Source organism: Dasypus novemcinctus, chromosome 9 (assembly GCF_030445035.2).
Source record: "Dasypus novemcinctus isolate mDasNov1 chromosome 9, mDasNov1.1.hap2, whole genome shotgun sequence".
NCBI classification, from domain to species: domain Eukaryota; kingdom Metazoa; phylum Chordata; class Mammalia; order Cingulata; family Dasypodidae; genus Dasypus; species Dasypus novemcinctus.
Window position 1 is genome coordinate 112141178 of NC_080681.1, and position 25168 is coordinate 112166345.

A 25168-nucleotide genomic window follows, 5' to 3' on the forward strand; every position below is an offset into this window, starting at 1 on the left:
TCTGTTTCTGAGAGCACTGAACCCCAAGTTCTGAGCCACATCCAACTTGTTTCTTACGTTGCCTGAGCTTTGGACAAGCTAGAGCCGAGAGGCCCCAAGCAGCCTTGTTCTCCGTGTTTTCTCAGCTTCCCTTTTAGGATTAGAGGCTCCCGGGCCTTCTAGAACCCTGAAGGAGGAAGGGTCCCTTGGAAATGCATTATGGGTTGCTTGGCATGTTTCAAGGAACTGAGGGTCTCTTGAATTTACAGAGGACAGGGGACGCTTTATAACTAAAGCATTTATTTCCATTCAATTCACTAATGGACTGTTCTGCTCAGGCGCCTGCATTTACTCACAGGGGGGAGTCTTGGCAGACCCCTCGGCTGATGGTTTCTCCATGGCCAAGACCTTCAGGCCTGGGCAAAGGGCTGGTGGAGGGAAGGAGGTGGGAGAGAAATGGCACACTTCCTCCCCAGGGGAGGGAAGGAAGAGGCCTGCCCACCTCTGGGGTGCTCACGTCTCTGAAGGCAGCCCTCCGAGGGCTGGGCTATCACAGTGAATGATCTGGGGCCCATCTCCGAGGCAGCCGGGTGCAGGCTCCCAGAGGCGAAACTGGGTGCTGGCCATCGAGGGCCTGTTTGCCTGGGAGGTACTGGACAGATCAGGGTGGGAGGAGAGTGGGCAACCAGGCAAGGACTTCTGGGGCTGTGGCCTCAGAGCCCACTTCCCTTCCAACCTGCTGCTTTCAAAAAACAGGCCCAGGGCATGATGCCCCACCTTGACCCCTGCCCACATCTCACTCGGGCTCTGAATGGCCCGGACGGCCCCGTTGCAGTTGGCCTTGGGGAGCCTGGCAGCAGGTGGGAGCTCTAATGCAGGGGGCGGGGGGGGGGGGGGGGGGGGGGAAGGGAAGGGTGTCAATGAAAACCATATAAAAAACCCAGAAATGTGCATATAAAATCTCGCCCTTGGTGTATTGCCTAAGTCAGTTAGCAGAAAGCACCTTCTTCCTGGAGAAGGATGAAGTCCTCAAAAGGTAGGAAATGTCAAAGTGTCACTTCATTGTCATAAAAAAAACAACCAACAAACCCCCCAAACCCAAACCAAAGCCACCCCCCAACCAAAATACGCCCGAGTTCACGATTCGCTGTAAACAAACCCAGACACAGGATCAATCCTTCTCAGTGGCAGTCGTAGCTGATGGCAGTCTCTGCAGCCTCTGCCCTCAGCGGGGGCTGGCAGGAGCCGGGGCCCCCTGGGGCTGTCATGTGAAACGTTCGTGGAGCCACCGCTCAGCGGACCTGGCGGGCACCCATCCTCACCGGCTGACCTCTCTGGCGTCCCCATGTCCTCCTTACCCCAGGAGGACAAAAGTCCCTTTTGAGTCCCTTGGGCTGGCAGGACAAATGGCCTCTTTCATAGGTGTTCCTAAAATATCCTCCAAAGTCAGAAAAATGCCTGTTTGCCCAGTGGCAGTGGGAAGGGAACTTCCAGAGTGGCCCCCGGTGGCTTCTGGTCCACTGGCCCCATCCGCCTGGCGCTTGGCTGTTGCGTGAGGCCTGGAAAAGCAGCCCAGCGAGAGGGGAGAAGGGTGACCCTTCTCTCTCCCCTTCACATTTGCTTTCCTGAAAGGGTTGCTGTCTCCGGCAGCTCACCTTCCTGGGGGAAGTTGGAGAGAAACTGCTTTTGGTCTCCAATCAGACAAATCACACGGATCTCCGAAGCCCTTTTGATTTCAAGAACAGTCGTTGCTTTCCTTGTGAAAATCCTCTTTTAGAAATATGCCTTGTATTGCCCGCCCCCTACCAAGATCTATTTCCTTTCTTCCCCCCATGCCCTCATTTTCTGTCGTTTGAGCTGCAGGTGTTCTTGGTGGCGTCTCGTGGCTGGCGCGCTGCTTGGTTCTCCCGGCTGCCCCTGGCCTCCCGGCAGGTGGCTGACCCTGTGGTGGCCGGAGAACCAGGGGGACCGTGGGTGGGCGGGACCTGGAGGAGGAGGTGAGCCGAGGCAGTTGAGCGTCAAACCTCCACGGACTGAATCTGGTTCATCTGTGCCCGCATCACCTGGATACTGTTCAGGATTTTTTTCTGGTGGCCAGCCAAGGTGACCCCAACCCGGAGAATGTCCCTTTGGGAGAGAAGTTTGTGTGTTAGGGAAGTGTGCAGATGGAGGAGGCTCTATGCCTAGCAGAGAGCTGCCTGGGCCTCCCCAGGGGTGCTGGAGAGCCCGGTAGGGGGTGCTGGGAATGGGGAAGCGGCTGAGGGTCCAAAGCTGGAGCGAGCGACTGGGGAGCACTTGGGTGGGAGTCCAGTTGCCCAGGGCCACCTGCCTCCTCTGCCGCTGGGAAGCGGAGCATTTGCTAAGTAGCCACTTACTTTGCCTCTCCTTTACTCTCCCTACTGATGAGAAGGGTACTCATCAGAAGGGTACCCCAGGGCACTGAGGAGAAGACCGAGGTGAGGGAGGTGCTGGGGCTCGTCCCAGGCACACAGCTGGGTGGTGGCAGCAGTCCTGGGTGTGACTCCAGAGCTGGCCATCTCCGCCCCTGGGCTCTCCCGGGTGGGCTGCTGGCTCTTCCTCACCCTCCAGGGACCCGCAGCTGGTTGGTGGGGCGGGAAAAGGGCTCTGGGCACTTACTCCATCATCATCTGCGACACGATGTCGAAGGAGGTGAAGCCGGCGCTGGCGAAGCTCTCCTTGTACTGCCCCATCTTGATGGCCTCCAGCCACTCGTCCACAGTGTTAAAGCTGCTGTAGTCGGGGACAGTGCGGTCCAGCAGCGGCAGGTTGACTCTGCGGGCGGGGGTGGGTGACGGAGACGGTCAGGGTACAACTGCAGGGCACGTGACGGTCAGTGTGTCCGCGGAGGTGCCTGCGGGCTGGGTGGGAATGAGCGCTTGGGCGCCCCCGCCGGCACGCACACAGGTGAATGTGCGTGCCTGTGTGTATTGCTGGGAGTGCGGGCATAAGAATGAACCTGAGTGACAGTGCACACGCACGAGAGTGGGCAGGTGAGAGCGTGTGTGCAGGAAGTGGGGCCACCTGCGATGGCTAGGGGAGCTCTGCAGGGATTGCTGAAGGGGCGAGGCGGGCAGGCAGGTGCTCCCCAGGCTCACTGCAGGGGGAGAGATTTCCGCTGGGTTACCCATGCCCACCGGCCCCTGTTTCTTCCTCAGGGCCCTCTCCACCCCTCCCCTCCTTGGTTTGTGCTCCAGGAGGCTGACCTTGCCCACTGCACCTCCAAAGTCCAGATAAGGCTGGTGCTGCTCAGGGGAATGGCTTTCCAGCTGACAAGGAGCGAGACACCCCTGTCAGGCTGTAAGCTCGGGGTCATTTTCCCTGGAGACTCGGGTGACTGGGCAGGGTGGCGCTGAGGCGTGGCGGTAGAGACAAGCGTGAGGATGGCTTGGCGGATGAAAGGATTTTGACCCAAAGAGTCTCTGGCCACAGCCAGCCCTCAGAAACCCCGTGGAGCTGTGGGGCCCAAAGAGCAAGACCTGTGAGCTGCAGGCCTGTTGGAGCGCACCCTGGGACCAGCGGGGTGAGGCATCTGAGCCAGAGCCAGTCTACTAGCCAGCTAAGATTCTGGGTCCTTGGGTCATTTTCCTTCCATGCTTTCAAAAGTCCTGGGTGGCCTCCTTAGGAAGGCTGGGTTCTCAGCGCAGGGGCGAGGCCCTGAGCACCAGGCCCCTGCTCCTCCGCCTGCCTCCCCTCTCCCAGGCTCCCTTCCCACCTGTCCCCTCTGCACCCGTCCCCTCTCCCCCTGGACTTCCTTCACTCTTCCTTCAAGGCTTGGCTCAGGTCTCAGCTTCTCCCTGACGCCCCTGCCACCCCACTCTATGTGTCCCACGTGCATCCCCTACCACCCACAGAGTGCGTGTCCTTTCCCTCCTCTGGACAGTCTGTGTCCTGCACCCCCCAGGCAGGGTGGGTGCCCGGTAGGCGCAGCGGGGACAGAGCAGAGCCCTGGAGGAAGGGGCAGGACGCCAGCCTCAGACCCGGGCAGGGGCGGGGCCATCCTGGGGGGGGAGAGCAGAGCCGGATGGGGAGGAAATGGGCGAGGCTGGGGCAGGGCCAGACCCAGGGGGCGGGGCTAGATCGGAGCTGGGGGAGAGGGGCGGGCCGTACCCAGAGGAGAGGGGTGCCATGGCTTTGAGGCTGTTGGGGTTGCGTATCATCTTATCTAGCGTGTTGACGATCTGGCCGAACTTGGGCCGGTGGTTGCGGTCCTTCTGCCAGCAGTCCAGCATGAGCTGGTGCAGGGCGCTCGGGCAGTCCATGGGTGGTGGCAGCCGGTAGTCCTGCTCGATGGCATTGATCACCTGAGGACAACACAGGGGCAGGGCGGGGCGGGTCTGGGCCGGGCCAGGGCATCTGCCCTCTGGCCTGGCCCATCTCACCCCCACTGCATTGTAGGTTATACCTTTGTGATCACCAATGGCAACCACCTCCACTTGCAGGAGGCAGCCAGAGAGGTGGGCCTCAGCTGGGTTCCCAGCCTCTAGAGCCTCAGTCTGATTTGGCTGCTCTCCGCCTCCTCCCCGTTCCTCCCTCGCCCACGACCTCAGTGGCAGAGTCCGGTGACCTGAGAGAGCCTTGGCTTCCGGGCTGACCTTCCTGCTTGCTGCTCCCCTGGTCCTCCCTTCCTCCCGTCTCTAAGCCCACCCCTGGCCCTGGCATTGCCACACGCGCTGGATTTCAGGGCCACTTACAGCTCCAGGTAAGAGATACCTCCCCTGGCAGGTGCCAGTCAAAGCATGGTGTCTGGCTGGCCCCCTTTCCACCACTTCCCTCCCCCCACCGAGCCCATGTGTCAGGGAAAGGAGCTCCAACACCTCTCTCCAATCTGTCCTGCCACCCTGGCAGAGTCACTGTCTCCAGTGCTGTTGTGCCACCCTCCCTGCTCAAGATGCTTCTAGGTCTCCCTAGTCTGCATTGTTTCAAATAAAAACTCCTTGGGTTGAACCTCACCGTGATCGATCCTCGCCACCCTTTCCGACCAGCTGTCCTCTCCACTGCTCCCCACGTGACCCCTCAGTGCAGGTAAGGCCACACTGCCCCACCTCAACGCTTACAGGGCTTGGCGCCTGCCTTTTGCAAGTTAGTGTGTAATCATGAAAGTTCCTCTATCTACCTCTTGCTTCTTGTGTATGTCTTGGACCCCAGCTAGGTGGTTCACACCTGGAGGGCAGACAGGATCTCATTCAGGGGTGGCCACAGGTGCATGCACCCTGAAGATTTGCTGATTTGTGGTGAGCCTTCCCAACTCCCTATGTCCTGGAGACTCCAGGGTCCCGGGCAGATATTTCAACCCAGCAGCGTCGGTATGGGGGATGCCCCAGTTGCCAGGCCTGGGATCGCAGAGGCCTTCGCCCGCTCTCCGGGTGATTGGCACAAGGCCAGGAATTCCCGAGCTTCCTCTCCCCCATCCGGTTGGCCTCAACTGCTCTGCTCGCTCCCTGGGAGACTTACGTCCTGGTTGGTCATGTCCCAGTAGGGCCGCTCCCCGTAGGACATCACCTCCCACATGACGATCCCGTAGCTCCACACGTCGCTGGCGGAGGTGAACTTCCGGTACTGAATGGCTTCCGGGGCTGTCCAGCGGATGGGGATCTTCCCACCCTGGGGAATGGGAATGGGGAGGGCTGATGGGCGATAGGCTGACCTGCCTGGCCTCTGCTCAGAACTCCCGACCTACCCCATGTGTCCTGTGCTGCATGGATCACACAAAGCACCTGATGGTTCTCCAAACTCCCCAGGCTGCTTTAGACCTCTGGGTGTTTGCACATGCCGTTCCCTCTGCACGGAGGGCCCTTTCCTGCTTTGCCACCTGGAAACCTCCTCCTCCTCCTTTCCTTAACTCCAAAGAGGTGATCACATTCCTGAAGCTGTAGAGCTGTGCCCTAAGTCTCTCCATCAAGGCACTGATCACACAGAACGCGGCTCAAATTACTGGCCTTCTTGCCAGGCTCCTGCACCAGTCTCCGAGCTCTTTGAGGGTCGGGACTGTGTCCTGTTCTTTTCTGTTTAAAACCCTTCAGCCAATCATGATTTCTGAGAAAGTCTTGACCTTGGGTATTCAAGGGCCTCTGATGTCTGGCCCCTGCCTGCCTCTCCAGGACTACTGCTCACGGCCTTTCCCCCTGGCAGTCTTTCCGGTCACGTGAGCTTGCCACGTTCTCCTGCTGCTCCCTCTGCCCGGCTGCCCTTTCCTCTCCCATGTCATCTGACCAGCTTTTACTGGCCCATCCGTGCTCAGCTCCCTTCCTCTGGGAAGGCCTCCAGTGCCTCCCAAGGCTGGGTTTCCTGGCTCGGAGCACATTCACTCCATATGACGTTGCACATCTGTGCCCCCACTGGCCTGTGCACTCCAAGAGCGCAGGAACCACGGCGTAGTTCTTTCCGGGTGCTCGGGACCCAGCCTGGCATGAGCAGGCATCAGTGAAAATGTTTTGCAGGGAGTACCTCAAGAAGCTGAATCTAGAACTGCCGCATGATCTGGCAACCCCCTTACTAGGAATATATTCAGGAGAACTGAAAGCAGGGACATGAACTGACATTTGCATGCTGATGTTCATAGCAGCATATTCACAATTGCTAAAATATGGAACCAGCCCAAGTGTCCATCAACTGATGAATGGATAACAAAATGTGATATATACAAACAATGCAATTCTATTCAGCTGAAAAAGAAATGAAATAGGGATGCATATGGCAACACTGAACCTTGAGGACATTAGGTTGAGTGAAATAAGCCAGTCACAAAAAGATAAATATTGTATGGTCTCACTATTATGAACTAAATAAATACAATGAGTAAACTCATGGAGGTAAACTCCAGATTACAGCTTACTAGGAGATAGGATGTGGGTTGAGAATGGAAGCTGATGCTTAACGCAAGTAGAATTTTTAATAAGGTTTATTGGAAAGGTGTAGAAATGACTAGCGTTGATGGTAACACATTCTAGTGAGTATAACTACCACTGCTGATTTATAAATATGATTGTGGCTTTAAGGGGTAGTCTGTGGAAATAAGTGTCAACTGAAAGGAAGCTAGAGAATAATTTATGGAATGTATAACAGTGATTTCAGTGGTGGATGAGGATTGTGGTTCATAGTTTAAATATGAAAATGTTAGTCTTTTACAAAGTGTTGAGCATGTGTTGATACATAGGAAAATTACAACTGATGTAACTTATACACGATAGTTAACAGTAATATTGTAATATTTTTGCAGCAATGGCAAAGAAGATAATATATCAATTCTAAGGGACAAAGGATATGGGGATTTTCCTTCCAGAGTAATGAAAATGTTAATTACTGATATTTGTGACAAAAATGAGAGCTACTGAGTCTACACTTCGAATGGATGGTACAAGGCAGGGGCATGTATAACACAGGGAATCCAGTGGTGGAGCATGGACTGTGGTCAACAAGAAATTCGAGCACATTCTCCTGTGAACTATAGCAAATGTAGAGTGCTGGTACAGGATGATGCTCTTTCACAGTTTGTGATAAAGGTTTCAGTGCAAGGTGTTGGTGGTGGGTGATGTACAGGAGCCCTGTAGGATGAGATGCATATTTGTTTTCTACGTTCACAACTTTTACTATACACTTATTGTTTATGTATATTCATGTATGAATGATACACTTGAATACAATTTTATTTAAAAAAAAAGAAAAAAAGGTATTGCAGGGAGATGGCTATTCACCCCCTCCTCTCTAGCAGCCCGAAGCCAGTAGGCCCCCCTCCCTCTTACCAGGGCGCTGGTGTAGGTGGGATCTGAGGTATCATCCTCCAGAAAGCGTGAGAGCCCAAAGTCAGACACCTTGCAGACCAGGTTGCTGTTGACGAGGATGTTGCGGGCGGCCAGGTCGCGGTGCACGTAGTTCATGTCGGCCAGGTACTTCATGCCGGCCGCGATGCCCCGCAGCATGCCCACCAGCTGGATGACCGTGAACTGCCCGTCGTTTTGCTTTGGGAGAAGAAAACACAGGGTGACTGGCAGCGCAGGAATCAGAGCTCTGGACCATACCTGCGCGGGAACCACCGTGACCCTGAGGTCCCTGAGGGAAAGAGTCAGATTCCTGGGGACCTTAGAGGGGCCTGTGAGGGACTGACTTCAGGTGGTGACGAGAACGTGGGCTTCAGAGCAGGCACAGCAGCTGGTCTGACTCTAGTCCCTTCCTGGCTGTGCAACCTTGGACAAGCGACCTAACCTCTCTGAGCCTCCCTTTTCTCATCTCTCTGTTAAACGGGAATAAGTACAGCCACCTCCCAGGTTGCCCTGAGAGTTAAATGAGAAGGTGTACGGAAGGTGCCTGGCACACAGTAGTAGGTGCTCAGTAAATATTTGCTGAATGGCAATGGGTCCAATAGTATGCTTCCAACTCCTGGTCCAGGCTGTGTCCTGCTGGTTGACTGTCATCTCCTGGGGAACCTGAAGCTTTTTTTCTTGGCCTTGTGCTCTTGACTCCCCTCCCTGGCCTATACAGCTTTAGGGGACTCCAAAAATCTGTTGGGAACTCTGGACTAGGGGTCAGGAGACCTGGTTCCAGGCCTGGCTCTCACCTTGACCCTCGGGGTGACCTTGGGCAAACCCTACCTCTCATGAGCCTCAGCTTTCTTTGGTATACGAGAAGGCTAAGAGCATGGATGGCAAACATTTCAGGTTGCCTGCCAACTCTGATCGACAGGCCATGGCTTCCTGGGAAGCATCCTGGGAAGGAGTCTGAGATTGCCTCTGGGCTTAGTGAGCGTGAGTGCAGGGATTGATTAACAATGCCTGCCGTGGGTGAGGGAATGGAGAGGCAGTATGCATGACATTCCTGACCTAGTGCTTTCCCCAAACCCCTTGAGGCTCTGACCGCATGAGTCCATATCCATCCCTCCTTTCCCTGCCCCCTCTCCTGGGCCCCTGGCACTCTCAGCCTGCCCTACCCGGAGGAAGGAGTCCAGGGAGCCATTCTCCATGAACTCGGTGATGATCATCACTGGTGTGCTCTTGGTGACCACGCCCTCCAGGTGGATGACATTGGGGTGGTCGAACTGGCCCATGATGGAGGCCTCACTCAGGAAGTCCCGGCGCTGCTTCTCCGTGTAGCCCGACTTGAGCGTCTTGATGGCCACGAAGATCTCTCGCTTGCCTGGCAGCTTCAGGTGGCCACTGCAGACCTCGCCAAACTCCCCTGGCACGGACACACCCAGAGAGGCAAGTGTCACTAGCCAGGTGCAAGTGTCACCTCCCTGTTCCCTGTCACCTCCTGGGGCCTGCAGGAGCTCATGGTCGATTCATCCTCAGACACAGACCCCCTTTGTAGAGTGTGAGGACCCCAAGAGGAGACCCAGTGGGGTTCAGAAAGAGCCCGTCACCTCTGGGAATAGAGAGTAAGTGCTTCACCACTGTCCCAGGGGATTTGGCTGGGGGTGGGTGGAAGGGAAGATGTAGGGGCATCTAGGGAGCTAGAGGCAGGGGGCTTGGAGAAATGGTGGAAAAAGTAAGAAGCACTGGAGTAAGAGTCCAGAAGTCTGGATTGCAGACCTAGCTCAATCACTGACTTGCTGGGTAAGGTCCTCCCCAGCCCTGTGCCTCAGTTTCCCCATCTGTTCGGCAAGGTGGTTTTCCTGGATGGTCTTTGAGGGCCCTACCACCTTGGGCATTCTGAGTCTTCAGGTCTCAGAGGGTCTTTTGAGGCCCCTGCCCCGCATCCTACCCCCCTGCCTCTGCCCCAGGAGTGCACACCGCGGGGGGATTCTCCACTCACGGCTGAGGCCTCGGTGACTTCGGGGGCACCAGCCACCTACCTGCTCCAATCACCTGCTCAATTTTGACACAGGAGATGTCGATTTCCTTGGCAAACTCCCGCACGGCCTCGTTGGGGTCCTCGTAGGTGAAAGGGTCGATGTAGATCTTCATGCCTGGGGTCACTGGGGGACAAGACCAGGCTGCGTCACATGGACTGACTCAAGATGGGGACAAACGGAAAGGTGGGTGGAGCCAACCCCTACATAGAGGGAAACCGAGCCCCACGTGGCCCCCGGACACACCAGGAAACCCTCTGCAAGTCACTTGACCTTGCTGGGCCCCAGTGAGCAGGACCCTGGGCTGGGTAGGGGGTGGGGGACAGAGAGCGCAGCAGGGACGGCAAAGAGGGTCCAGCTTGGGTTCCAGCCCTGATTGATTAGAAAGGGCTTCCTGGAGCACCTTGAAAGGCTGTTGGGATTGAATAGCGACGTCTGCCATGCATGCGAGCATCAAAGGGTGCATGGGTTTGCCACTGGATAGAGTCAGAGGGGCCAAAGTAGAGGCCGAGAAAGTCAAGAGGGAAGAAAGAGAATTAAATCTAAGATACAGAAGCAGCAGGCACTCGACTGTTGGTCTCGGGCTCCTGCTAAGGGCAGCTCCTCCCTGTCTTTCAAGGCCTTATGCAGCCCCCTCGCCCCTCAGGAGCCCGGAGGGGCTGCCTGACTCAGGAGGGTCCGCGTGTCCACACCCCCAGGCCCGCCCACCTCCTGGCTCTTCCATTGGCCAAGATTCCCTGGTGAATAGGAGGGGGCTGGGCAGGGGATGCGTCAAGGCGATTGCTGATCTGATCTGGATTTTTTATTTTCTGATGCAGAAAAGAGAAGGAGGTAACCTGGATGACAAAGACCCAGTTCCAGTTCCAGCACTGAGTCAGCTCCAGGCTCTGAAGGGAAGGAAAGACACTCCGTGCCCACACACCCCTTCCCAGCTAACCGTAATCCAGCTGCCCAAACTGCCGGGTGCCCCCCAGCCCCGGCCTCCCTCTGGCTTCCTGAGGTCGCTGTCCCCCTCCCCACTCCTCCAGGAGCTATGTGTTTGGCGGCAGCAGCTCTGGGAGTTGACGGCTGGTTCAGACTAGCACCCAGAGAGCTTCTCTGGGGCTGGAGCCTCTGGGCCAGCGTGAGGCTCGGCTGGATGGTGGGCAGGGCCGTCAGCCCTGCTCAGCTGTGTGACTTGGAGGTGGCAGTTGACCACTCTCAGCCTCTGCTTCAGACATTCCAGGAATCGAGGAGCTGGAACCTCTAACAGAGTTGGCAAACTATGGCCTGTGGGCCAGCCCTGGCCTGCTGCCTGCTTTATAAATAAAACTTTATTGGCACACAGCCATGCCCACGAAGCTTCCCCCCTGACAGCAGAGCTGGGTGGTTGCAACAGAGACCTTGTGGCCTGCAGAGCCTAAAATATTGACTCTCTGGCCCTTTACAGAAAAAGTTGGCTGAGCCTGCTTGAACACATCAGCTTTACTCTGGAGTGTTTGCGGGGATGTCTGTCCAGCCCTTCAGGTCAGGGGGTCTTAATTTTGCTCTGTGAACCACCTGGGAGTCCAGGATGGCCTTTGGCTGGTGGTGGTGGTCAGTAATGCATTTATTGTTATCGTCCTTTTGGATTAGGAAAGTAATTCATCCTTCTTATAAACAGTCTAAAAATTATGGAAATAAATATTAGAGAGAGTAAAAAGTTCTCCCAAAATCCATGCTGAAATACAGTAAGCTTAGAGACCTCTGGCATTTTCTATATAATAATTTTGTGCACACACACACAGACACACAGACACACACACATATACATAGTGTCTGTATGTTTTCCTGGCCATGGGATCCAAAACATTTAGGTATGTCTCGAAAGAGTCTGAGATGCCCCAAAAGTTAAGAACCATCACCCTAGCCTGGGACAAGGGGCCAGCCATGTGATCTTTGCTCATTTCTCCCTCCCCTGGCATCCTGCACAAAGCTCTGCACACAACACGTGCTCAATGTCTGCAGAGCTGAGCAGAATGCAGATGACAGAGATGGATGAATGATAATAGCAGCTGTCACCCCTGAGCCCGTCATCCGTGTCCCACACTGTGCCAAGGTCTGTGTAAGCATCTCCTGATCTCCTCCTCCCAGCAACTCCATGAGAAAGGACCATTATCACCGTTTTGCACATGAAGAAACCATGGGCTCAGATGGGTTAAACAATCTGCCCCAGGCTGCACAGCTAGCAAGAGGCACAGCCGGGATTTGAACCCAGGTCTGACAGAGGTGAGGGCCAGTCTTCTTCATCAGGTTCTTTGCCTCCTGGAGGAAAAGCACCCAGGTCTGGTGCATGCCTCGTCCTCCTCCTGGGGCTTTCAGCCACGACTTCCTCCTTCCCAAGTCAGCCCTGGCCTTCAGAGCTCTCTGTGACCTGGCCCCACTCCCAGCCCACTGCTCCCCTACCTGCCAGCACAGAGGAATTACTGAAGCGGGGTTCCCAGCACAACTTGTACTTTTTTGCCTCTGTGCCTTGGCTCATGTTGTTTCCTCCATTGGGAACACCTTCTCCTCTCCCTCTTTGTGCCCAGACCCAATGCCACCTCCTCTGTGAAGCCTGCCTGGATCCCTCCAGTGGAAACCTGCACTCTCCCCTCAGGCTCCCGCAGCCCTGACTCCTCACCCGCCCCGATGGCCATGTCTGCACAGCTTTTCCACCTTGTATCAGAGCTTCCAGATCCACATGCCCATAGGTCCCTGCCACTCCCTTCTGGAACACTCCGATGCCTGTGAGCACTCTTTACCCTCTCTTTCCTGGGCAGGCAGGGGCTGTGTCTGTACTGTTCATGCTCAGGCATCTAGTGGGTGCTCAATAAATGCTCATTTACATGCCTCATTTCTTCCTCTCCATCATCAACTGGGGTCATGAAGGCCTTTGACGCATTCAATGAATCTACTCCTTAGAAAAGTTTGAATGTGTGTGCACTCGCTTATATTCAGCCTGTCATTTTGGGGTGTTCACAGGGACTTGAAAGCTCTAGGAGCCTTTGAACCCCAAGTTATGAGACCTTGCTCTAGAACGTGAGCTCTGGAGTCCATATGTGAGGGTGGCATACAGTAGATGCTTAATGAACACTCACTGAATCTCTGGGCTGGCCATGTCCCAGCTGGGCCCTGAGCCTCAGCAGAGGTGTAACACCTACTCTCTGGTTCGTTGGACTTGCCCAGGTCAGCTAACACGGAGGTGAAGATGGTCAACCACCACACCAGGGAACCGAGAGTGCCTACAACTGCAAGCAGGAGAATCCTATCCATCAGCCATGTGGGATCTAAGCCCCGTCTCGATTTAGAGGTAGAGTGGACATCACCATCCCAGGGTCCACAGGATGGAAGAATAAAATATGGCTTAGAATGGACTTATTGGTATTCTACTATAGAACTGTTGTGCCTCTAGCAAGGGAAGAAACTGTAGCATTGATGTGGAGACAGTGGCCACGGGAGTTGCTGAGGGCAGGGAGAGGGAAGAAGAGGTGTGATGTGGGGCATTTTTGGGACTTGGAGTTGTCCTGAATGATACTGCAGGGACAGATGCAGGACATTATATATCCTGCCATAACCCCCTGAATGGACTGGGGGAGTGTAAACTACAATGGAAACTATAATCCATGCGGTGCAGCAGTGCTCCAAAATGTATTCACCACATGCAGTGAATGTGCCGCAATGATGAAAGAGCATGATGATGTGGGAGGAGTGGGGTGGGGTAGGGTGTGGGGTATATGGGAACCTCTTATATTATTTAATGTAATATTTTTTTGTGATCTGTGTAGCTTTAAAAAAAACCAATTAAATAAAAATTAGAAAACAACAACACTGAATGTGTGGCTTTACTTCGCCATTAATAACATCATCAGCTTGGGGCTCAGTGCAGATTTACCGGGTACCAGGGCCTGTGCTAGGTTCAACTAACCCTCCAACAGCCCCACCAGGTAAATGCTGTCATTAAGTTGAGCCTTTTGAATCCGTCAATCTTTGACCTTTTTTTTTAAAGGCGGTCCTGGGATTGGACCTGGGGCCTCGTATGTGGGAGGCAAGCGCTCAACCCCTGAGCTACATCTGTGCTCTCCCCTTTCACCTTTTCTGACCTACGAAAATGACAATTTCATTTGTTCCAACCTAATATTATCTCTATTTCTCAGCTGTGGAAACTGACACAGCAAAGGCAAATGATCTGCCCAAGGCAAGACGGACACCGCTCCTAAGCGGCAGAAGTGGGATTTGAACTCACGCCGTCTATCGGTAGAGTCTACTCTTGCCATGCTATTGGTTCCTTTCCGGTGCCCCAGTCAGTGTCCCGGGATGGAAGGAGAGCTCCTTGCAGCTACAGCCTCACACAGGGCTGGCTCCCGAGAGGGGCATTTGCTGAATTGAAGCTAGATACAAACTTTTGCAGGCAGAGACTTCAGAAAATACTGGACTGTTGTTTGGAGGACTGGCAGCTGTCAGGGCCACTGCTGTTGTCCTGAACCCAAATGCGAGGTTCAGAACGAGGGAGGAGGAGCCAGGTGTCCAGAGATCTGGGTTCAAGTTCTGGATCTGCCACTAATAACTCACAAATGAGCTGCTTTGAGTTTGAGTCCAGCATCCACCACTGTGTTGCTTCAGCTTTGCGGACTTGGGCAGGTTACTCAACCTTTCTGTGCCTCACTTTTTACAAAATGGGGATCATAAATAGCACCTATCTCATAAGGAGATGGTAAGGATTAAATGAGATGCTCTGGTGAAAGGGCTTAGTAGAGCCATTGGCACACACAAAACACCAAATAATGTTACATAATATTGCATGATGCTATTGAATGATACTGTTATTAAATATTATGCAAAAGTACTTGAATGTCCATTAATTCATTTAATCTTCACAACAACCCTGCAAAAGAAGGATCATTCCTGCCACTTTCCATATACAGACTCCGAGGATCAGAGAGGTCTGATGACATCCCTAAGGTTGCCCAGCTTGCCCAAAGACACAGCAGGGAGAAGCCAGGTCCTTCTCTCTTGTTCCACATCCAGGCTCCCCAGACCTTGGTTCTCACTCAGCACCTGCTGAATATCAGAGACGATGAGCCTCTGCGGGGGACCCCAGCCAGTCCCATACATCTGGGCCTCGGCGTCCTCCTCTGTCCTGACCACACAGGGCTGCTGGGTGGCTCTGGGCTCACAGGGGTGCAGTGCTTTGAAAAGAACCGAGTCCTGCCCGGGTCTCATGGGCCAGCTCAGGCTGCAGGGCTAGGAGCTTGGGCTTAGAATGTGCTGGTCCCTGGACATATCCTGGGGTCTACCTCAAAAGTCAATCCTGCTGTCACCTGCCCCGTGAGGCAGGTGACTCTAAAGAGCGGTGCTCCCAAAGGGCTCCCGGTGATGGAGGGTGCCAGCCTGTCTTGTTGGGGGCTCGGGAGGGTGTGGACCGAAGAGGGCGGTCAAGTGCGTGCGTGCCGGAGGCTGGGTTAGACGCCAGCTCCTGCCCCGAGTAGCTACGTGACCCTCTGTGCCTCAGTTTCCTCATACACAAAATGGGGAGATTATAAGGATTAAATGAGTAGATACATGTAAAGCCTTAAAACATTTCCTGGCACCTAGAAAACACTCAATGTATTTCAGCACATCGACGATCATGATGTTAGGACTTGGGGGTGGGTGATGCGATCGGTGATTTCTCCTTTTGACATGCAGGTGATTTTTATTTCTGTGTGGCTGAATTTGTGCCTATTTTCCCGTGACTCTTCCACTGCTCGATACTTAAATAGTCCTACCGCATCTACGTATCAGTTGTCTAAATCATCTTCCAGAAATCTTAAGGGCTTACTTATCTTCACATTTAAGACCAACACTATTTTTAAGCCCAGGAACTCTTACTTCCCCTTATTAAGTCTTGCCCAGAGGAAACGAGGCCTAGAACTCCCTGACTGAGCTCTTTCTCTTATTCCAGATCCGGTTCTGTGGCACTTGCTAGTGGCACTATTTAAACTCCAGAGCCCCCTCCCCTGCCCTCCCCTGCTCCCCTGGGCAGCCCGGCCTCTCCGCCTCGCTGGTCTCTGGCCTCTGGCCTTGCCCAGCGCACCCCAGCCCCTCGGGTCTATTCGGCACACCGCAGCCGGGAGGGCCCGCCACAGCTAGCCTGCAGCATGCCGGGCCTCCCGCCGAACCTTCCGACGCGCCCTCTTTCTCTCGGCCAAGGCCTGGCGATGGCCTGCGAGCCTCCGCACGCCGTGACCCCTCCTGCCTCGCCGTCTCGCCCTCCTCACTCGGCTCCAGGGACACTGGCCTCTGCTCTGCCTGAAACCCACCTGGCCTGCTCCAGCCTCAGGACTTGGCGCTGGCTGTTCCCTCCGCCGGGAATGCTCTCCCCTAAGACACCTGTGCGTGGCCCCCCCATCGCCTTTGCGGCTCTGCTCAAATGAGACCCTCTTGATGCCAACTCAACCACCTTATTTAAAAACCCTGACCCCCACCACGCTCAGTCTTTGCCCTGCTCTTCTTTGCCTTTCCCCCCTAATGTCTTCATCTTCTAATACGCGCCCTACAACTTACCCATTTATTACATGCGGTTTTTACGGGCTGTCCTTCCCACTAGAATTCTAAGTTCCACAAGGGCAGGTACCTTTGGTCTGTTTACTTGTATATTCCCAGAACCTAGAACAGTGTCTGGCACACGTAGTAGGCCTGCAATACATATTTGCTGCATGAAGGGTATGCTGATGCTCCCCCTTCTTACCCTGTAAGCTTATCTGAGGAACCATAGGGCACCCTGCTGAGTACAGTTTGAGAACCTATATTGTACCCACTTGGAATTCCTTTTAGCTGAGTGAGCTGAGGACTAAGCACATTCTCCCCCTGGCAGATTGCCAGTTCTTCCAAGGTCAAGTGAAGAAGACCCTATGATCTGCTTTAGTCTCTGCTGTGCCCCCTGGGAGGGGATATCTGCTTGGGGGGGGGTGATGCATGTGCCCCCAGCCCTGACCTGGTAGGATGGGACACGGGGAAGTGGAGGCACTGGGTGGGGGAGGTGAACACCAGAGGGGTCACAGCGGGCGAATGACAGGAGGCTGAAGTGCTTCCTGAGGTCCTCACCATCCCATCCACCCACCCACCTGCCCATCCATCCATCCGTCCATCTGTCCATCCGTCCGTCCATCCATCCATCCACCCACCCACCCGCCCATCCATCCATCCACCCACCCACCCGCCCATCCATCCATCCATCCATCCATCCATCCATCCATCCATCCATCCATCCATCCATCCATCCATCCATCCATCTATCCATCCATCCATCCATCCCAGCTTATCCTGCAAAAATATATCTGGTGCCTATTATGTGCTAGGCACCATGATGGTGCCAGGGAGTCAGGGTGAACGTCAGGTCTAAGTTCAGGCCTCCAAGCACTTCTGCCACGATGGTGGAGAGACAAAGCAACAGCCACCACACCGCGGCCCAAGAAGAGTAAGGATGGGCAGGCCTGAGGGGCAGTGCCAGCACGATGGGGACCCTAAGTCCAGGGTGGGGAGGATCAGGAGAGTCGTCTCAGAGAGGCAGGTTTAGGATGAGCCCTGAGGGATGAGTAAGAGTTAAACAGGTAGAGAGAAGGGAGAGTGCTCCAGGCTGAGGGGACAGCACGTGCAAAGGCCCCGAGGTGAAGGTGAGCTTGGCACGGTCAGGACGCAGCCCAGGAGGAGCAGGTGAGAGGAGGCTGGAGAAGTGGCTGGGGACCGACGGGGAAGGGCCCGAGGGGGCCGGCCCACCGGGTGTACGTACTGTGGCCGCTGGTGTAGTGCTGCAGCTTGTCCGTGTATTCCGAATCGGCACGCTCAAAGCCCCGTCTTCTGGAACAAGAGCATAGGACTGGAGCCACCTGGCGGGGCCCAGGAATCTGGGAGCCACAGTAGGTGATAGGGAGAGGATGGGCAGGCCCCCACAGCCATAGCCCTGCCCAAGGCCTCCTTGCCAGCCCCTTGCCCAGCAGTCTCACCCTTCCTGGTCACACACCCATCCCTTCCCACCTCTCCCACCTCCAGGCTGGGCTCTCTCCCCTGCCCCCCTCCAGCCAAGCCCCTTCCAAGGAGCAAAGCTGTCTCCCATCCCTGGCTCCTGCCCCTCTGTCCTCAGGGCTCCATCTGTTCTAAAGGGGAGAACTCTTTAAGAAAGGAGAGAATGTCTCTTTCGAATACGCTGCAGAGGCCGGGGACCCGGGCCTGCCCTCCTGCATTTGTACATGCTGTACCTGCCTCTTGGGAAGCCCTTTCCTCCCAAGCCCTCCCTCGCTTTCCAGCCGCCCCAGCCAGGAGCCCCGGCCTGAGCTCCTTGGCCTCCCCTCTGACCCTGAGCTTCTGGCCCTGATCACAGGGGTCTCGACTCGTGCGGGGGGCGGGTGGGATCCCGCGCCCTCTCCGTAGCACCTAGCACCCTGCAGTCCTTTCTGCCCAGCCTGAGACGGTGGTACAGGTGTCTCCCTGAGCCGCCCCCTGGAAGAGTGGACTCGGCGAGGGCAACGCTGATCCCAGAGGGAGGGGCGGCTGGTGGCAGGTGTGTAGGCTGCCGGAGGCCCCGCGGGTGTCCGGGCCCACCCACGTCTCCCCCTGACCCCGGGCAATTGGGGGATGCCTCTTCTGTTCAGGAATGGCTGATGGACAGGCAGCCCCCGCTTGGGCAGCCAGGCCTGGGCTGGGCCGGGGGACGCCCACCCACCTGTTGCACACGAGGGCGATGACGACCACGGCAACGAGGAAGACTAGGCCAGCGGCCGAGGAGCCGATGATGAGTGGCAGCTTCTCCTGGATGCTTGTCTGGTACTCGGCTGGAGGGAAGCACAGTGGGGCGCGCTCAGCCCGGCTTGAGTCCTGACCCCTACGCCCCTCCCCGGCTCTCCCGGGGTCCCCAGGCTCTACTGGCTCCTGACAGCACCTCTCCCATGCCCTCGTCATAGTCCCTGAAAGACTCCATCCCTGATTCTCATGGATAATAGCATCTGCCTCTCACTGGTGAGGGGAAAAGCAGCAACAAGAACTGGCACACACAGAGGGGCAGTTAGAAGCGTGGACTTGGGAATCAGACTCCCTGAATCTGAATCCTGACAGGGCCACTTTTTGGCTATGTGATCTCTGGCAAGTGACTTAACCTCTCTGTACCTCAGCTTCCTCACCTATAAAGTGGGAAGAATAATAGTCTACATCACATAGGATTGTTACAGAAAGCACTGAGAACAATACATGGCACATAGCAAGCACTCAAAAATATTAGCTAGTATCATCTTCTGCTTTGACGAGTCAGTCACTGTGCTAAGTATGTTATGTATCTGGTTTGATTCTCAGAACAGCTTGCGTTACAGGTCCTATGAGTACCCCATTTTACAGATGAGGAAACTGAGGCTTAGAGAGGCCACAACTTGCTTGAGTTAGGATGTGGCCAAAACCAAGATCTGAACCCAGGCCTGCTTAACCCTAGGCCCACAGCCTTAACGAGATGGTGTGTAAGATGCACTTAGCAGAGGGCCAGGTGCTGGGGAATTGCTCATTCCATTGCCAAGGCCACCAGCATCATCAACCTTTTCCATCCTGCTATTATTACTTCTTGTCTGTCTCCCAGCTCAGCCCAGGAGCCTATTAAGGTCAGGGATTGGGCTAGCTCTGGGTCCCTAGTACCCACACAGGGCCTGGCTTGTGGCAGGGCCCCAGCACATGTTTGCTGAATTAATTTAAAGAAAGGATCTTGGACTAATCCCTCACACCCAAGGTCAATGGCACTCATCCAACATGGAAAAGGGCTTAGAGAGGTGAAAAATGCTGGCCATGGGGAAAAAGGGATTTTACAGAGGAGGTAAAATGCTAGGAGATTTACCATAATGGTGGGGCCATAATGGAGGATTTTTGTAATGAGATGAGAATTCGGAGGTTCAGGAGCCTCTGGAATGCTCAGCCAGGCCAAGGCCAAGGCCCATGCCCAGCAGCTAACGTAGAAACTAAGCAGGGATGCTGGAGCCTGGTAACAGGTAAGGCTGTGGGCTGCCCTGGAGCTCGGCTGGCTGGCGAGAGGATGCCCAGACGCACAGCCAGGACGACTTTGACCTTAGCTACTATGTAGAGAGTGCTTTTTAAAAAAAGATTTGCTTTGTTTATTTATTTCTTCCCACCCCCGTGTTGTTTGCACTTGCTGTGGCTATTCCTCTTCTTTGTTTCTTTAGGAGGCACTGGGAACCGAACCCAGGACCTCTGATGTAGGAGGGAGGTGTCTAATTGCTTGAGCCAACTCTGCTCCCTGCTCTGTTGTATCACTCATGTTTTCCTTCTTGTGTGTCTTGTTGTGTCATTTGCTGTGTCAGCTTGCTGCGCCTGCCCATTGCGCCAGCTCTGTCTTCTTCAGGAGGTGCTGGGAACTGAACCAGGGACCTCCCTGGTAGTAGGTGGGAGCCCAATTGCTTGAGCCACATCTGCTTCCCTAACTATGGGTTGGACCTAGTACAGACCCTGTGCCACATCCTGTACGTCTATCCCCCACCCTTAGTCTAGTTTGATGGTGATGATGATGATGACGATGAGATTATCACTCCCAATTATAGATAAGAAACCCGATGCTCAGAGAGGTAAGGTGACTTGCTCAGGGCCATATAGAGGCTGAATCAGCCCTGGGATATCCCCTCTTGCCTGGATTCAGAGCCCACACTTTTTTCACCATGCTGCTCCTCAAAGATTATTAGAGCAGGAAGGGTGCTTAGAGACCATGTGGGCCCAACTGGGAGACACACAGCCCAGGCACTGCAACTTCCCACTCCCTTGACTAGGGCAGACATTGCTAATCTATCCAAGAACTCTGTTCTGTGGATCTCAGATGTGGCTTCAGAATTCTTCTCAATCTAATTGCAACACATTGGAGTGGCATATGGATAAAACAGATTATTCTCTCAGTTTAAATATGAAGGTTTTGTTTTATAGATGGGAAAATTTTGGACCAGGGAATGGAAGTTACTTGCCTAGAGTGTCTTAGCAAGTTAGGGATAAGTTCGCAAGAGTTCTGGGAAATGGAAGTGGCCTGGCTGATGTGGTGGTAATGGAGGAGTCAGTGTCCTTTTGGGCTCCATGGTTGGGCAGACTGTACACTGCACCAGTTTCCAATCAGGAGGAGGGAGGGTTGACATCTAGAAGAGGGGCGGCCTTTTCTGGTTTGCTCAGTGGCACTTTATGGGAAGGGCAGGTCTGGTGTCTGCTCTCGTTCCTCTTGCCCTCTAGACCCCGCTCACCTTCAGTCATGGTCTGGAAGTACATCTTGCCACTGTAGCGCCCATAGCCTGCCACGGTGCGTGCCCGCACCTGGAAGACATAGATGGCGCCGGCTTTGAGGCCCTGCACAGTGACCGTGTTGGTGGGGCTTTTAATGGCTGTGGCGTTGAACTCACTGAGCTCCTGCCGAGGAACAGAGAAGACAGTTAGTGAGGTCGTGGCTCAGTGCGGGTCCAGAGCCCGCTGCCCACACTGGCCACTTAGAGGTGGGAATGGTCATTGGATAAAGAGCTATCGCTTTCAATTCTTTACTCCTTCCCTGTAATAGAATTACAAAGCCATGCCTTTTTTTTAAAAAATTTTTTTAAGGAGGTACCAGGGATTGGACCCAGGACCTAGTACCTGGGAAGCAGGTGCTCAACCACTGAGCTATAGCTGCTCCCAAACCCATGCCTTTTGCAACATTTCCTACAAAAGTAGGAGGAGTATATTTCTTGGTCTTATGGATGTTGAATTTGTCCATGTGACTTGCTTTGGCCATTGGTATAGTCTAGTGGACATGACGCAAGCAGAGCTTTACATGTGCTCACTGATTTGGTTTAGCCTTTGTGCTTCTGCCATCTGCCATGAGGGCTTGCCCTGGGTAATGGCGGGTTCCAGAACAAGAGATATGTAGAAAAGACCTTGACTCAACTCCTAGTCTGGAACAGGAACACCTCAGTTGACCCATGACACACAACCCATGAGTAAGAGAAACAATCACTTGTTGCAAGTCTTGGATTTTGGGGGCTGTTTGTTTTGTAGTATCATCTCAACGATAGCTGATGAATACACATGTATTGTGTGGCCACTGTGTACAGACCCTGAGGACTAGACTGTGAGTTCTTGGAGATAGCAAGGAGAGTCCACTTTATTCACATCACATTTCCCTCCCTGTCCCAAGCCTTGTTGGATTAAGTGAAGGGTCCCTGTTAAGCCTCAGTGTACTTGAGTGAGGCAAGGAGAGGCTCAGAGAGGGGAAACGATGTCCAAGGGCATATGCATCAGTTGGTAGCTGCTCTGGGACTCAGAACCTGGCTCCTGCATGGAGCCACCTCTGGGGTCCTTGCCTTTGGGTACCCAGGAACAGAGGGCCGACTCTGACCTCGGGCCCTGCTCAGGGTGACCTGAGGTGTCTAGGTCAGGACAGGGGTCCAGCTGCTTCAGCGGGGAGTAAAGATGTGGTTGAGTTGGATGCAGATGTTTCCTGGCCTCGATGATGCTTGTTCAGGCCTGTCAGCCACCTTCCAACCCGTCCCCAAACGCCTCTCTGCGCCAGCCCTAAGCTGGGCCCAGGGCACCTGCTGTGGTGCTAAGGCACAGGCCCTGGCCTTGGAGAGCTCGGTCCAGAAGAGCAAACAGTCTGGGGATCTCAACCCTTTGCGGATCATGGACCCATTTGAGAAGCTGATGAAAAGCTACAAACCCTTATCCAGAAAAATGCACACCTGACTGTGCTGATCATACCTGTCCCTTAAAACCTTCCTGAGACAACTAACCTCCAGGGTGAGTGGTGTTACTGTAGGCATTAGAGTGCAGGGGTCAAGACCACAAGCTGTCACCAGACTCCCTGGGTTCAAATCCTGGCTCTACTCTTTATTATCTTGTGACCTTCGGTGAGTTTCTTAACCTCTCTGTGCAACTCTCTCTTCATCTCTAAGATGGGGATAATAATGGTGCTGCCTCCAAGGTGGTATAGAAGCTAAAATAATCAATGTGTACAAAATGGTTATATCAGTAGCGTAAGCCTGACGCGCTGAGGGGCATGTACCCCAGCCTGGGGGTGGGAGGGCTGACTTGCCAGGGGAAGTCAGGGAAAGCTCCCTGAGAGTGGAGGCATGAGTGGAATCTTAAAGAACAAATAGAAGTCTCCCTGGCAAAGAAGAGGGGAGAACATTTTTGGCAGGAAAAAAGCAGTTGGTGCAAAGGCAGGGAGATGAGAACGAGCTGGGCTGGCACATTTGGGGCAGGGGAGTGAAGGGGGCAGTCCTGTGCCTGTCTACCCTACACCCCCACACCAGTGGGAGGCAGGGAGGGCTCATGCGGAGCAGCAGCGGATGGGAAGTCTGCTCTCCTGAGCCAGATCATCTGCTGCCTCCTCCAGGAAGCCTCCCCGACCTCCCAGCCAGGTGTGCCTCTGCCTCCTCTGAGCCCTGGAGGACTGGCTATGGGTGCCACATGCCCTTTTGCCTTGGGCCCAGGCTCCCCTCACCTCCACAACTGTGGCTCCTGAGGGAGGGGGGCTGAGCTTTGCTCCCCTCGGTGCCAAGCACAGGCTCCTGCACAGGGCGAAGGCCACACTTCTTAGCTTGGCATTTGAGGCCCTTCCTGACCCGCTCTCTGCCTGTCTTTCCTGCCATGTCCCCAGTGCCCTCCACTGTCCAGCGACTTCTCATTCCCTGGTAGGGCTGCCAGACTTAGCAAGGAAAAGTACAGGATACCCAGGTACATTTGAACTTCAGATACACAACACATAATCAGATAAACAACACATAATATAAGTATGTCCCATGCAATATTTGGGGCATACTTACACTGAAAAATGATTTTCTCTTTATCTGAAATTCTAAATTAACCTTGTGTCCTGTATTTCATCTGCAACTCTGCTTTTCCTGGATGCTCTAAGCCCTAGCATGTGCTGTTGACCTGTCCTGAAATGCCCTTTCCTCATCTTCCTGGAAGTTCTCATCATTCAGGGCTCAGCACCAGTGCCACCTCTTCTGGGAGGACCATCTGGATGGCCCAGAGAGGTTGCAGGTCTATCCTCTTCTCTCTCTCCCACCTACTCTTCTGATTTGCACATCTGTCTTCACTAAGGACTGTGAACCCCCCAAGAGCAAGGACCATATTTCGTTTATCTCTGGAGCCCCGGGTTTGGTGCACAACAGGTGCTCCCTGTTGACAGGACCAGTGAATGAACAGGAAATACTTTAAATACTCGAAGTCTGGCCGCAGTACCAGAACTGACCACTCGATGCCGCTGTCCACCGCGGGATCTGCTTGCTGGGGCTTGCCTGGGGTCTGACGCTGCAGACTGGGAAGCAGCCTCCTGCTTGACAGTGCCAGAGGTTTTAAGCTCTGTGCTTAGATGGGGGAGCTGAGAGGTATATGCGGGGCCACAGGTGCCTCGGGAGAGCGAGGAACTAACCTGCACAGATCCTTCTCTAAAGCCAGGCACAGAGGACATTGCAGGGACTGGGGTCATTTCAAAGCCCAGCTCTTCCACTTCTTGCAGTGTGGCCCTGGGCAAGCCCCTTCACTTCTCTGAGCCTCAGATCTTATTACAGTGGAAATGGAACCACAGCTGCCGACCTCTTACGGCGAAGAGAAAATTTGATCAGGCCGTGCCTTACACAGAAGAGGTGTGCAAGAGATGCTGCTTCCCTGCCCTCTTTCCTCTCTCCGAAGCATAGGTATCTGAACAGTGATTAAGCACCAAGGGGATGTGGAAAGAAATTCTAGGGTTGCGACACAGAAGGACTTAATGAGTGCTGGCTATCACCATCACAGTTAAATCAACATGAGAATAAAGTAAGTCCTCACCAACGATTGGTTGAATGAATGAATGAATGCAAAACCAAATGAATGAGTGGACAAAGCCCTCTGTGGAGTCACTGCTCCAGGTATGCTGCAGGCAACCTGGGCTTTCACCACTCACCACCACCCGCACCCCACCCCCAGCCTGCAATCACCCTGCTCTGTCTGGGCCGCCCTTCCCTTCCCATCTCTTGGTAGAAACGTCTGTTGAATCAACACACGAGTCAACGTGGAGTGCGAGGGCCGTCTACCGCAGGTGGCCTCATCCACGACTCCTTGGGCTCTTGGGGCACCAGGAAGAGCATGGACCTGTGTGCTTTGGGGCGGCTGCCGAAGGAGGGCCCCAGCCCCGTGACGCCGGGAGGGCCGGGGCGGGCAGCGAGGCTAACACCGTTCACCAGCAGTGTCCAGAAACTTTCCGGCACAGGCTCTGGGCAGGCTGAGAAATCCCCGTGGGCCAGGGGAAAGGCCAAGCGGAGATCCCCGTTCCAAAAGAGCCCTTTCTAAACACGGAAAGAAGGAGTGGGAAAGAAGGTCGGGGTGGGGCCCGCGGGGCCTGGGGGCTGGGAACCTAACTGCCCTCCCTGG

General features: G+C 54.5%; 1 protein-coding gene across 4 annotated transcripts in view; it reads right to left on the reverse strand.

Moving 5' to 3' along the window:
• Nucleotides 1-262: 262 nt before the first annotated feature.
• Nucleotides 263-25168, reverse strand: part of EPHB2 (EPH receptor B2) — a 187575-nt gene continuing 162669 nt past the window's right edge. The window contains exons 7-16 of one of the 4 annotated variants that reach the window (XM_058304149.1): nucleotides 21025-21187; nucleotides 18480-18588; nucleotides 17550-17614; nucleotides 9785-9907; nucleotides 8921-9168; nucleotides 7740-7955; nucleotides 5452-5601; nucleotides 4108-4301; nucleotides 2617-2772; nucleotides 263-2106 (exon numbers count right to left, since the gene is read on the reverse strand). In XM_058304149.1, coding sequence (XP_058160132.1) covers nucleotides 1998-2106; nucleotides 2617-2772; nucleotides 4108-4301; nucleotides 5452-5601; nucleotides 7740-7955; nucleotides 8921-9168; nucleotides 9785-9907; nucleotides 17550-17614; nucleotides 18480-18588; nucleotides 21025-21187 — 1533 coding nt within the window. In that variant the 3' untranslated portion in view covers nucleotides 263-1997. Of the gene's footprint in view, nucleotides 2107-2616; nucleotides 2773-4107; nucleotides 4302-5451; nucleotides 5602-7739; nucleotides 7956-8920; nucleotides 9169-9784; nucleotides 9908-17549; nucleotides 17618-18479; nucleotides 18589-21024; nucleotides 21188-25168 lie in introns of all 4 variants that reach the window. The other 3 variants (XM_058304147.1, XM_058304148.2, XM_058304146.1) reach the window with 3 other exon arrangements.